We start from the raw sequence: 14,036 nt of genomic DNA on the forward strand, positions 1-14,036 counted from the left end.
CGTGATCCGATTTTAATATTCTATTATTTAATGGCGTACATATGTACTGTTGTGTGGTATCATACTTCCACAATCAGAGTGGAAGTGAATAAGTTGAAAATGCATTCCGTTTGGCTCAAGATTTGTTATTTAGTTCACTATTATGGATTGCGACTATTACTCGCCTGTTACAAATGAAAATGATGACCCAGTGGGTAATTTTTTGCAAAAATACTGTATATGCGCATACATATGTGTGTATTATCATAACAACTTTTTCATTTACTTTTATCTTTACGTATGTAGACGATTTGATGTCAAAAGTAAGTTATATAACCGGCAGTAAGCATTACATGTCATCTTTTTGACTATTAATTAATTTTTTAATGAGGTAATATGTAGCTATTCATTTGTAGCATATACTCTGCAATGATCAATATTTTTACCAATCATGCATCCTCCATATAGTTCCCAGTAGTCTTAACGTTAATTTCAGTAAATTATTAGAAACCCGAGTTTGATGCATAACCTGCTGTTAAAATTTTAGCATTAATGCACTTTGTATTATATGCAAATATGCCATGATAAGCAATTTATTGTAAAACTGGCAGACATATTTATGAATTTGACCGGTGGTCAAATTTTATCTCTTTTGTATCATTTTTATTCCTATTCCACATGTTTATTTTTACTTCCGTGGCCAAAAACTTTCATGCTGAGAAATAAAAGCATAAATTTATTTTGGTAAGTATGTGTATACGTACTTCTTGATGTGAGCTAGTGTCATTTCGTATGTAGTCAATTACAATACAGGTAGCATATACATCTAACAATAAGAAAATTAAAATTCTAGAAGCATTCTTGTTTGTTATTTCAACAAGTGGAGGTTGACAAAAGTCTGAATCTCATGTTGCCAAACCATTTGGTCAACGTCACCGTTAGCAGTTTGCCTAGTTCTAGTTCTCTTCAAAATAATCCAAATGTTTTTAGTGTATCGGATAAAAAAGAAGCGGTGTCAATTGAACGCAATGCACTCGAATTGCCGCTGTTACCGATGACTGTTACATAATAAATAATGCATACGTTTCTATTGAATTAGCAGAATTGCATTTAATTCAAGATTTCAAGATTGCACACTCATTTAAAAATCAAGTTTTTTCGTATGCATCATGGTTAGATAATATATTGCTTTATTGATCGTTTCTGTTTCACAGGCGTCGATTTTCAATTCCGTCATGAAATCAATGTGTTTATCAACGTACGCATGTACCTGAAGGAATGTTAGCCACTTGCGAAGAATCAGATCTCTATGTAATATTGTAGCTTTTTGCTACAAAATAAACAAACAATCTAGAAGTGTAGGCGTGCATATGTATGCATGCAAGTGCCAATAACATGTTCGTTAGTTATATAAATGCTCTTTCATTGGATTCAATCATATTTAAGGCAAAGGTTTATTAATTGCTAATTAGTAAACCAAGGTATCAGAATCTGTAAGAAATTGATGTACACGTAAAAAACACAAAAGCAACATGCTTATATATCTAATAAAAAATAATCCCTAATTCAATTAAATATAATAGTTTTTTGGACCGAGAACAAAAATAACGAGATGGTGCTTATCTTTTACAATTAGCAATATTAATAGCGTCTCTGCAGCGAAATCCAGTTTGGTCCTGTTGGCATGAGTTAAAGTGCAATTGCATACAAAGTATATGGTCATTTTAACAAAAACAACATCAAAATCCGGTTGATGTACTTATATGTAGATTAATCAACATCAACTGACTATGCGTTCACAATACGTACATAATGTTAATGCTGGCTAATAAGTTGCGTATTATTCAGCAACAAGTGCATCCTTAAAAAACATTTTGATGCACCTCATTAAAAATTAGGACACTTTTTTTATCGAAATTTTGAAATTTATATTTCAAAACGAGTACTATTTAATTGCATTCGATCCCATTTAAAAGAGGTGTGTACTACCAAATTTCCAAGTTTATGCTCATATTGCACTATATCATAACCAATGGATGATTTATACTTCATTTGTATTCAGGACTTGTACGTCACCTCGCATTTGGAGCGATGACTTATTTACGTGTGATCTGTGATATACTTTAGCATTATTATTATTATTATTATTATTGTATTCCTTGAAGGCATAACTCTTGATTACTCCTTCTGTGCAGTCATTAGACAGTGCGTTAAACTTGTAATTGCGTCAATGAAGTAGGACTTTATTGGTAAACAAAGTGGAAGCATATTTCAATGCAAATATTTGTTGCAATGCATTGTAGGCGTATGAGTGTGTGGCTTGACTACTGAATTACTCCCCCCAATAAGAATCAAACACGTGGACCACTTCAAGACCAATTCACGTAAGCATTGTTTCCGAGTTGAAACAAGGATTGTTTAGTATTTTTTCATCGTATGTCCGAAAAGATGACAAAAGTAATTTGTACTGGACCGTATGAACATAACTGAATGCAATGCTAATTATACAAGTTAACAAAGTTGCATTGAAAGCTATAGTACAAAGTGATACTTTGATAGCTGATATGTGCTCTGTATATTTACGTATAAATGTATACACAAGTGAGGGCATCTTAAAGTTGACAAGATCAAATTTTCACAATTGATATGTTTCTGTATGTATCGATGGGTAAGAAAATATTTTATTGTATAACTTATTTTCTCTTACTATTATTTACAAAGTTATGAACTATAACCTATGCACTTGGCATGTTAGCTAAGAAAATATTTCGTTACGACTAGAAATATAAAAATATAATGTATATAAAGTAGTAGACGACATAGTTGTAAAACTAGTTTCAACCTAAAACAAATACTCGTAAGTACCTACGCGCAATATGTACACATAATTTGTAGTCCATTTCATGTTGTAAATAAATATATTGCCACATCATAACTTCGTCAACAATCAACCATGCAATATAGAAGCTAGAGACAGTAAAGATGTAACCTAATAAAATTTAGATAAATATTTCATTTGTCATTTATATTAGCTATGTTTCAACTGACAATTTTGAATAAAACTATAAAGAAGGCAACATTTTGGAGAATTTATCACTAATCTACAACGTGACATATCCTTGTTTCGCCTATGTACATATACCTGTTTTGCAAGAATACTGATAGTCGTATACATGTATGGACATAAAATAAATTTCGATAATGGATGCTGCATAATAAACATGTACTCAAAGATGCATGAGAAGAATGATTGAACAGAAATTTGAAATGAGAATTAATAGAATCAAGGTGACATATTAAGACTTTAAACTCAAACAAAAGTAAAACGTTCACATTTATCCCTTTTGTATCATATTTTGGCCTTCAAAAATTAGCATAGCAAACCCCAAACTTAGTAAATCATTCTGAATGAGTATCAAAAGCTTACAGTAACAAACTTACAAAAATACACCGAAGTACTTAATTACATTATTTAGTACATCTTTACTTATCGTTAGACGATTAACTCTGATAATGCAAGTTTCATCTCTGCTGCCAAGGACCAGGGAGTAAGTCTCAGTAAGTACACCAACACATCTTTTGTGATGTCAAAACCACGCACGCGACATTAACGAATATTATATTTCAAACTGGTTCCATGTAAGATTCTTGGAATCTCGGTAAAAGTCATTGAGGGTATGAATCGTGCACATTCAATTAAATATACGTGAATTTTACTTTTACGGCAATTATACCAAATTGCATGCATTTTCCCACTACACAACATTATTCTTCAAAAAACTGCGTGACAAAACGAAATTTTACCCTTTATTTTGCAAAAGGAACAAAAATATATTCGAATCTGCAGAGTAAATTTTCAGTCAGTCATTCATTTTTAAGGATAAAATACTACTCCTGTAGTTTTGGATGTCTGAAACCTACATATATAAGCTACAGGTGCACAGGTAACACGCTTTTTCCACATCCAAACTATGGCTCAATCAAATTCAGTATAATCCATCTCTCGAGATATGTATGACTACGAGGAGAAATTTTGTGTAACATTTACATTTATAAATTGAGCTAGAAACTTGTAGCTTCAAAGAAATTGGCTTATGAACAGTGTATTGTATCCTCAATTGTGGACAGTGATCCATTAATTCTGCAACCACCTTTTGCGAAATTAGCCTCAGCCTGTCTTCTTTGCATGACAAGCCTGAGTTTGAGTGACAGAATCCAACGACGGACGGGTATACACATATGTGTACATAAATATGTACACATGCACAATGTATGTCATACATACCTATGTAGGTACATAACTCAACGGAGTTCATGGCTTTACTTAAAAAAAGAAAAGTTTTTTGTTTCTACACAATTCCTGGGGGACACAAAATACGAGTGGTAAAAGTACTTTTGGGAAAAATTAAGTGTAAATAATGGTATATTTTAAACAATCACTTAAAATCACCCAAACCATATACTTATTATTGCGTGACCATTTAATTTCACGATGCAAATTTATCAATCGGTAAAAACTCAATCAATAATGGATATGCAAAGTTTTGTCACTCATCCGACCTCGTTTAATCATCAGTTTGACCAATTTCGCTATATCAAGATGTACTTATTTCAAATGCTAACATACATATGTTGTATGTGTAATCGAATAAGAAGCAAATTATGAATGGTAAGTTTATCTCAACATTCAATTTATACGCTGCACTTTGAAACAACAACGAAGCATGTTGAAATAAAGACGACAAGAAGCATGCAAAGCTATATATCTACATGTGTAATTGTTAAAGTGCTTTAATTCAATGGGTGAAAAGACCTTCAATCTGATTCGCTTTGCATATTACATGTTTCTGCTACACTCCAGCTTGCGTCTACAATTCTGGATTGGATCTTCATCATCCGTGTGTGAAGTCATCTTCCTCATTCTCTTTGCAAAAATAAGGTGTCGTGACAAATTATCAACACTCCTCACCTACATATTCCAGCAATTAATTGTGAAAACTCGAGGTGTGTCTGGAAATGCATGAGCTAATGTCCTTAGTATTTTCATAGTTGGCCAATGGTCATACAAATACGTACACAAGTTATAGTTTTTTGCGCAGACATGAGTACGCATAACAAAATAATAAATTTACCCATTTACTCAATGCGACAACTAAAAATTTCACGTTATTACCACCTCGTAAATAAATATGTGCATGGCATTCTTGGCCTTGACAAAATTCCCTAAATCCATTCCAGCAAACGAACGATGATGCATCTTCCAAGACTGCTAGAATACTTAACAATCATTCCCCAGGAATCTGCTCAGTTACGACTTAGAAGCTCATGCAAGAAGAACAATAAAGTTGTGTGTATTTATCGTTAAACCCACGAAACATGAGAACCGTGTTGGCTACAAGTTTCTTCATTGCTTTGGTCAGCTCCCTTGGGCAAGTCGAAGGAGCCATCAAGAAAGTCTCAAGTTCCGCAGAACTTCAGTCCGCACTTGATGGAGCACGACCTGGGGACACCATCCAACTGGCTAGTGGAGTTTACGAAGGGGATTACGTGGCTTCTGGGGACGGGCCGGTGACGGTGACGGGCGACGCCAACTCCACAATTGTCAGCGAAGGAACGGGGTTCACCCTTCGAGGCAACAAGTGGACTCTAAAAAGCATCTACATCAAAGAGGCAAATATCGCAGTACTTGTCGAGGGTAACGAGAACAACGTTGAACATGTTGTCATCCAAAAGGTAATTAGCTGATTTACACCAAAAGTTATCCAGCTGTGTACGCAGAAGGCACGTGTAAGAATTTCTGAGAGACTTGGTTATAATAAATATGCAGGTGGGACAAGGAATCGTCGTCAAAGGGCAACATAATAAAATGAAGAGCGTCGTAATCTCCGAGGCGTCAGGTGGGATTATCATTGAGGCGGATAACAACCAACTCTTCTACAACTCTGTAAATATACAAGCACCTTCAATTACCCTGGAAGAAAATACTTGTTGTGGATTTTTGGTATATACATATATCGTATTCCATCATCACATAGCCATTTATACAATTGTACGTATATCTAGGACGGCAATGTGGCAAATGGACGAGTAGATGTGAAGGGTTCGAAATATAATTTCACGGGCAACGTAGCGAACCATGGGATGTACGTAACTGGATGTGACAACTCATTTTCGGGGAATGTAGCCAATGGGGCTAGCTTTCCAAAGGAATGTGCCACACATGATCTCGGAGGAAATGTTTACCGAGGGCTGGGACCCAATGATACTGATCCACCTCAACCAGGTCAGCAACAACAGCAGTCACAAAACAACCACCAACAACAGCAGGGGAGTTATCAACAACAGGGAAACAATTACAATCAGCACAATGGCCAACAAAGTGGAGGGGGCCAGTCTTTCCCTGCAGCAGTGACTGGAAGTTCAGAGGGGAAAATGCCCACTTGTACATGCACTTGTGTTTAATAAAACCTGCGTAATATTCTAGCATTCCAACAGCGAAGAAGTTATAATAAAATTTGCCATAGTTTAACCTACGTATAAAACACTTATTGTATGTATTGATATGAAATGCATCTCACGTGAGATTATTCTCACTCGCACCTTGTTTCTCCTCTCTGGATATCTGAAAGAGAAACTTGAGATTTTTCTACTCCCCCAACCAACACCAAAAGCCTAATTCTATGTGACATCTTACTTTTACCTACATTTCTTACCAGTACATAGCATTAATTAGCAACATACTGGTCATCCCCCAATGTGACTTCAATCAACAAAGTGTTTTGCACCCATGATGCAATTGAGTCACCTAAAAATGTGAATCTCAAGTTGAGATTCTCAAGTTGAGATTCTCAAGTACACCGGAATGTGGACTTTCTCTGCACATTTCCCCAGCCCATTGAACATCCCGGGCAAGCTGTTTTGACTCAGGTGGCAGCAACAAACAGTCGGCTCTCTTCCCGTTCAACCGAGATTCTGACTCCCTTCCTGCCTATTCTCACTAACTAAACTAAAGTAGCAATTACTTCACACGGTTCACAGTTATCTAAAGGAAATTAAGAGGAAGTCTGTTTGAGTGCATAACAAATTTATAGGTACGATGATTAATTTCACTGTTTAATTCAATCTTTGTAAAATTATTAATTACAAAAGTTTTTTTATGGAAAAATAAAAAAAAACACTAAAATATTTCAACGATGAGGTCACAAGTAAATAAACATACGCATTATTTACAGATATCAATATTTTTTCGTGAGAGGACCGACGGACCTTGCACCTTGATTCTTATGATGGAAAGACGATCTCGAGAGGTGAAGAGGGAACGTGTGAGTGCGGAGAGATCGCGGTCGCGGTCTTCTCGAGGTCGTGACCGGTCAGGCGACCGCCCGGCTGGAGCTAGATTAGCGGACAAGCGGGTTTATATTTCCAACATTCCCTACGACTCGAGGTGGCAGGACATTAAAGACTTGTTTCGAAAAGAGGGTATGCATATTTGTATTTCTGTAATATGCTTGTTGTACAGTCAACAGTTTTTACATTGATTGACTGGCTATTTAATATACGCAGTTGGCGAAGTCGCGTTTGTGGAATTGTTTAGTGACGAAACAGACAAGCCACGGGGATGTGGAATCATTGAATTTGAAAATCCACCCTCGGCCAAAAAAGCTATCGATAAGATGCACCGATTTGAACTAGGTGGAAGAAAAATTGTTGTAAAAGAAGTAAGTGATACCCGTTAATGAGTGTAATTGAATTTAAACAGATTAATTATTATAATCTTGCTCTTTTATTTGCGCCTTCTACAGGATTACGATGTTGAGAGGGACAAGTCTGGACGTATTGTTACAGGAACACAACAACAAGGTGGTAAACGGGATGAGAATCGAGCTGGCGGCGGAGGAGGAAGGGAGCGTTCCAGGGAACGTGACCGTGGTGGTGAGCGAGGTGAATGGGATCGTTCGAATGCTCTAGCCAACCAGGCTGGTGGTGGCAACTGGAAATATGGCAATACTTATGGACTGAGTGGGTATGTCCAGTTTTACAATAAACATCGGAACTATCTCCTTATATTATAACCACTTACTTAACCTTTAGTCTCTGAGACATTTCCTGTCACGTTCTTGACTTTTTTTTATGCAAATATTCCTGCTCCCAGTCCTCACCATAAATGAGGAACCCAATATTCTTCATGGTTATGGAAGTTAAATTGTGTTTTTCATTCGTTTGTTTTTTAGGCAGTTTTTGGAATCCTTAGGAATTGAGGGACCACTAATTTCTCGGGTGTTCGTCAGCAATGTAAGTCACCAGAGTAGCAGGCTCAAAGAAATTACTTGAATAGGATACAATTAGGCCAAATATCAATTGTATAATACTTTTAACGATGTAACGAATTGTCGTTATTTACAGTTGGATTTTCGAGTCGATGAGAAAAAACTCAAAGAAGTCTTCCGTTTGGCTGGAAGAGTTTTAGATGTTGAGTTGAATAAGGTGTGCATTGCGTGTTTGCCTTATGTACATGCTCTTATTTTAACTTAACAATCCCAAATTAAATGCATGATGTTATCTAGGACAAGGATGGTAAAAGTCGTGGTCATTGCGTCATCGAGTTTGAACATCCCGTGGAAGCTGTACAAGCTATCTGTATGAACAACTTTTAAAAAGTTTAATGTTTGATGGTACACAATTATATCGTGTAACTGTGTTCTTCACAAATTCTTCCAGCTATGTTGAATAATCAGCAACTGTATGAGCGACGGATCCATGTAAAAATGGACAGACTTGCAGACCCGCTTTCCGATTTGGCCAAGAATAAGTTACCAGAAGGACTAAAAGGCATTGGAATGGGACTGGGAATGAATGGTCAACCTTTGGTGGATGTTGCAAGTAAGCTAGATTTACAATCAAATAGAGTAGTTGGAATTGTTTAGATTATAATACTACTGTGTTTTGCAGTAAGCGTGGCAAAAAATGCAGTCAGCAGTACTTCAGGAGTTGGTAACAATGGAACACTCGGAGTAGCCACCAACTTATCCACCCCAATTGTAGCAGCTATGAATATGAATCCTACGATGGGAAGCCTGGCCTCATTAATGGCAAATCAGACATCCATGGATATGTCGAACAACGCTGCTGCCGCCGCCGCTTTATCGAATGCCTTTGGAGTTGCTGCTGGAATTGGGCCAATGGGGGCTATGAATGCCGTACAGAACCAATTTGCTAATGCTAGCAATGCAGGAAACATTGCAGCTGCACTACAAAATTCTGGTGTAGGGATGGGAAGCATTCAAAGTTCTCAAGGTGGCACAATGGGTATGATGGGAGGTGGAGCAAGTGGCATGTCTGGGGCTAATATTGGGACCGCAGCTGGGTCACAAGCTCAACCTTCACCATTTCAAACGTAAGTCAAGCTACGGTGGTGGTTACCTTATTGTTGCTAAACATTCATTTGTATTTTTTTGCATAAACACTCGGATTATTCACGTGGAATTTATTTATTCTGTTACAGGAATCAAGGTGGCGTACAAAATGCTAATCCTGGTTACGAATATGGCTACCCGACTTCCGTCTATTCGACCCCTAGTACGAATTATAATACTGCTTACCAACGAGAAAAACAACAGTTTAACAATGGAACTTCAGGAAGTGCTGGGGGTGGTGGAGGTGGAAATAGCGGCACTCCGTCTAATACTGTAATAGTTGCAAACGTAAGAAAAGTATTTTTTTTAATTTTATTATAAAGTAGTATTCTTTTTTGAGCTATTGTTAATTGTTACTGTTCTTACTATATAGTTGCCTCCATCCTGTACTTGGCAAATGCTGAAAACTAAATTCAGGGAATGCGGAGAAGTTGTTTTTGCTGAAATGCGTGATAAAAACACTGGAATCGTACGATTCGCACAAGAACGAGATGCTGAGCGAGGTAACAAAACTAATCTAATTATCTACCATATTGATATGGCATAACGAAAAGCTAAACTATAAAAAAATGTTAGACATCTTCAACTACAGGAAACTCAAAAAATTGTGCACATCTGATACTGATATATAAATCAATTATATTTATTCCTTAACAGCCGTCAAAGTTTTTGATCAATCTCGTGTGGACGGTCGTATTGTGGAAGTTCGATTCCTGTAGAGTGTGAAAAGGTAGGCAAATTTACACATCTCAATTTAATTTATTCTAGGGGATGGGAAGTGTTCTTCGTTCTGTTGTCCAACCTCTGTCCACTTATATTCAAAGGCGATCTTGTCAAGCTCCGTGGTGAAGCTCCGTGGTGAAGCTCCGTGGTGAAGCTCTGAGCTCGACCCATAGATCTGTATAATACTCGACCTTAACATTACAACTATGCAATGGAAATTCAAAGGGGTTGAATGCACATTGTTGATGGTTGTTGTTGATGCTATGATTGTCTTGGGTAGGGTTTTGAGAAGAGAAGTGTTCGAATCACTATTACTACATTATCAGTTTTTCCTATATACTCACGAAGAAAAATTTCCTCCTATTAGAATGGAAAATTCGTCACAATGGGAATAATTTCAATAATTTCTCGAAAACACTTAAAGGATAAGGCTGGGACATTTGATAACTGTTGATTTTTAAATTCATTATTCGTTCGTTCCACTAACAGGATTCCAAGGGTATGATGTTCTTCCTCACACCTTCGTCGGCGGCGGTCCGTTCCTTACATCTCTAAATTTTTTGTGTAACATTTATCAGATTCCTCCTCCAACGTAATTCTACTACTTCAAATTAGAGTTTTTTTTTATATTTAATTTGTAAATATTTAAATTGATACGTTTAAACGTATTCACTTGATTGCTCTATATGCAGGAAAGGTTTAGCTTATAGTTTAGCTTGTACTGTAGGGGCTGAACAAGGGATTTATAGGCTTGTTAAAAACACTTATTACACGTCACACGTTCGTTATGTCTCTAGTACTTTTGATAATTCGTAAATTAATGGATATTATGTTTTTAAATCTGAAGTTGTTTCTACAATTCTTGTTGAGATGGTTGATTCATTTTGGTTTTACAATAAAGATTAAATGCTCATAGCTCTAAACATTGTAATGAGGAGGAAAAATAGGTTATTTCTCTCAAATGGCAGAATTAATTAAAAAATCTATTGAAATTGTCCTTCCTGGGCTACTTTCTCGTTTTTCGTCATAATCTAATCCAAGGATAGATTTTTGGTGGATGATGGGTGGATGGACAGAAAACAGATGTTTGACTGTTTTCACGTTTTATTGTAATTTATCACGGATTTCGTTTTAAGAATAAAAGGATGTTCTTGATAAAAGGATGGAATTGGAACTTTCATCAGATATTCAACAGTTTGAATAGTATTGGAAGAAGTTTGGATAAGATTTCAGTTCAACAGAGGTGGCCTCGTTCGTGGACATGCCAAATATTGTAAGTACGTGACTGGGTTTCCGCAAAATCTTGCCCTGCGCTTTTTGTCCTAATGTGATGATTTAAATATTTAGTTGTTTATTGTCGTACAGTGGTGGTCGTGAGCGGGGTCCAATTTTATTTCAGGTACTAAAACGGTAATTAAGTGCTTTCTACACAATTCACAGACGTTCCGAGGTGAGCACTTCTCCTCAGTCAACTCAACAAACAAGCAACACTTGGATTATACATGTATGACAATACATTTTTTAATGATCAGCAAACGCAGAAATAGGCACAAATGATATAAGAAAAGGGGAAAATTTTGGTAATTATCGGTCAAATTAGCCTGCAAACCTGCTCCACTCACCGTACTCATGCAGTTTTGGGGTTCATACACGATTCTTCAAGTTAAAAATAGCAACGTCAGTTTAATTTTCTTCGACACCACTAAATGGTCAATTTTCCTTCATCTATTTGATTGGTTGGATAAATTGCTAAATTAGTGGGTTAGACATAACAACATCGTTCTACCTTCACCCCATTTCTCCAACTGTATTTTGTTGCAAGGATATAAACCAACATCCATTCATTGAAATTGTGAAGACCACAACAAAATAAATTCTAACCAAATTTTAATAAATTCAGAGTAAATTATTACAACTGGTAATCCATACGTTTTGAGTGACTCTTACTCGGAATCATATCCTACAATAAGAGAACTAATGGCAAATTCAAAAAAAGACTTGACAATTGAGCAGATCTGCGAGTTGATGCCAAAAGTGGTGAGGTCAATTCACTTATCTCAAACACATTCAAATGATTCGATCATTCCATTGCATGAAATTGTCAATCATTCCACCAAGATGAGTGCTATACTAACAAACGGGGTGTCCCGGAATTGTTTTACTAGGAACTACATGCTCATCTTAATGGGTCAATTAGTGATTCCATTATTCGAAAGTTAAAACTACAAAATAGTTTATCGACACCTTGCGACTCCACCGATAACAACAGGCATGATGACGACTGTATTCCCACAGAAAAAAGGCTCAAAAAGACGGATCGTACTGGCGAAGACGAGGAGGATGATTCACATTCTACAAATAACATAAAATCTTCCCTCATGCCGAAGGTTCGGTTGGAATTGGATGGGAAGCCAAGCTTGTCCGAGTATGATATGAATCAGATTTCGGCAGTAGGAAATTGCGTGTGAAATGGGTTGACATTCACCAAGCACAAATTTTCTCCGTTTATGCTTTCGAGTATTTTATATCTATAATGTGTTTCGATTTGTTTCGGGATGCAGTACTTTTATGAAGAGAAAGGAACCATCATTGATAGGGAAATTTACTCAGCAGAAATATACTTAACTCAGGTGCTTCATTTTTTTCAGATGCTGGAAAGCTTTCGCTAAAATTCATCAAGTTATTCAAACTCCGGAAATTCTATTCCAAGCAACATGTGAAGTAATACACAATTTCGTGAAGGATAACGTTATCTACCTAGAATTGCGGACAACACCGAAAAAAATTCATGACATTCCTTCGAAACAGATTTATATTGAGACAGTTATCAAGGCTATTAAGTAACTGCCGTCTAAAACCAACCAACACAATGACATACTATTTATGGTAATATTTCTGAATTTGTAGGCATTGTGTTGAAGAAGATAAACTTCCAATTATTGTTAAGCTGCTCATTTCCATCGACCGCGGAAATTCTGCTCGAAATTATTTGGAGAATGTCTGCTTGGCACAATTGTACATGAATTTGGAGCCTGAAATTGTAGTTGGATTGGACCTTTGTGGAAATCCAAATACAGGAGATACAAAGTCAATTTTGTTTGCACTCAATTTTTCTAAAAAGATGGGCCAACGTGTTAGTGTTCACCTTCCAGAAGTACGTACTTACTTAACTATGTTCAAACAATGGCAATATGATGTATTAATTCTCCAAAAGATTGCCATGCGCGCATGTACAATTAAACCAGGTATTTTGTAACTACGTAGGTCATAAATGAGAATGAGACCAAACTATTTCTGGAACACGGGGCCAATCGTGTCGCGCACGGGCAGTATCTACACCCTTCTACTGGTGGGACTGAAGAATTATGGAAAATTCTGAAAGACAGTGGCATTTGTATGGGTGTGTTTTTATCTATAAATAATTTGTACTCCAAGCTGGCTCATCTTATGCATTCTATACCAACAATTTTATTATTTTACAGAGGCCTGCATAACCTCGAACCTAATCAGTGGGGTTAGTCCAACGTTAGAACAACATTATGTTAAACTGCTTCATGATGATAATATTCCATTCACTATTTGCGTAAGACAACGTTCATCTTGCTGTGTGTGTAAATTATTTTTACGCGCATTTTATTTTATGTAATTCTATTTTTTGCAGACGGATGATTGTGGTGTCTTCAACTCAAACTTAAGCCAGGAATACAAAAAATTTGTTCAACTGGTCCCAAATTTATCCAAGCATGAGTTAAAAATGCTTTGTATTCGTTCGACTACTTATATTTTTGGCGATACTGTACTACAAGCAAATTTAGCCCAACAAATAAACACTTGGTGGGACCATAATGTAGGTGCATGACAGATTGATTAATTATAATCAACAATTGATCCACTAAATAAAAAAGTTGAAACAATAATTCG

The 14,036-nt window shown here is 36.4% G+C and overlaps 3 protein-coding genes across 3 annotated transcripts; all 3 read left to right on the plus strand.

Moving 5' to 3' along the window:
- Positions 1-5,267: 5,267 nt before the first annotated feature.
- On the plus strand, positions 5,268-6,521 carry LOC110859395. The gene is made up of 3 exons (XM_022108345.2): positions 5,268-5,712; positions 5,807-5,980; positions 6,043-6,521. The coding sequence occupies exons 1-3, from the start codon at positions 5,356-5,358 to the stop codon at positions 6,439-6,441; spliced, it is 930 nt and encodes a 309-aa protein (XP_021964037.1). The 5' UTR covers positions 5,268-5,355; the 3' UTR covers positions 6,442-6,521.
- Positions 6,522-6,891: 370 nt separating this feature from the next.
- LOC110842318 (myelin expression factor 2) lies at positions 6,892-11,040 on the plus strand. Its single transcript, XM_022088030.2, has 13 exons — positions 6,892-7,070; positions 7,212-7,458; positions 7,543-7,697; positions 7,782-8,002; positions 8,211-8,271; positions 8,383-8,463; positions 8,544-8,616; positions 8,698-8,859; positions 8,929-9,373; positions 9,482-9,680; positions 9,766-9,895; positions 10,050-10,122; positions 10,605-11,040. The coding sequence occupies exons 2-12, from the start codon at positions 7,263-7,265 to the stop codon at positions 10,109-10,111; spliced, it is 1,785 nt and encodes a 594-aa protein (XP_021943722.1). The 5' UTR covers positions 6,892-7,070; positions 7,212-7,262; the 3' UTR covers positions 10,112-10,122; positions 10,605-11,040.
- Positions 11,041-11,410: 370 nt separating this feature from the next.
- LOC110842319 (adenosine deaminase-like protein) lies at positions 11,411-14,032 on the plus strand. The gene is made up of 7 exons (XM_022088032.2): positions 11,411-12,152; positions 12,281-12,540; positions 12,764-12,955; positions 13,023-13,269; positions 13,380-13,515; positions 13,598-13,698; positions 13,777-14,032. The coding sequence occupies exons 1-7, from the start codon at positions 12,093-12,095 to the stop codon at positions 13,972-13,974; spliced, it is 1,194 nt and encodes a 397-aa protein (XP_021943724.1). The 5' UTR covers positions 11,411-12,092; the 3' UTR covers positions 13,975-14,032.
- Positions 14,033-14,036: the final 4 nt, after the last annotated feature.

The sequence above is a fragment of the Folsomia candida genome, unplaced genomic scaffold, assembly GCF_002217175.1.
Source record: "Folsomia candida strain VU population unplaced genomic scaffold, ASM221717v1 Fcan01_Sc001, whole genome shotgun sequence".
Classification (NCBI taxonomy): Eukaryota; Metazoa; Arthropoda; class Collembola; order Entomobryomorpha; family Isotomidae; genus Folsomia; species Folsomia candida.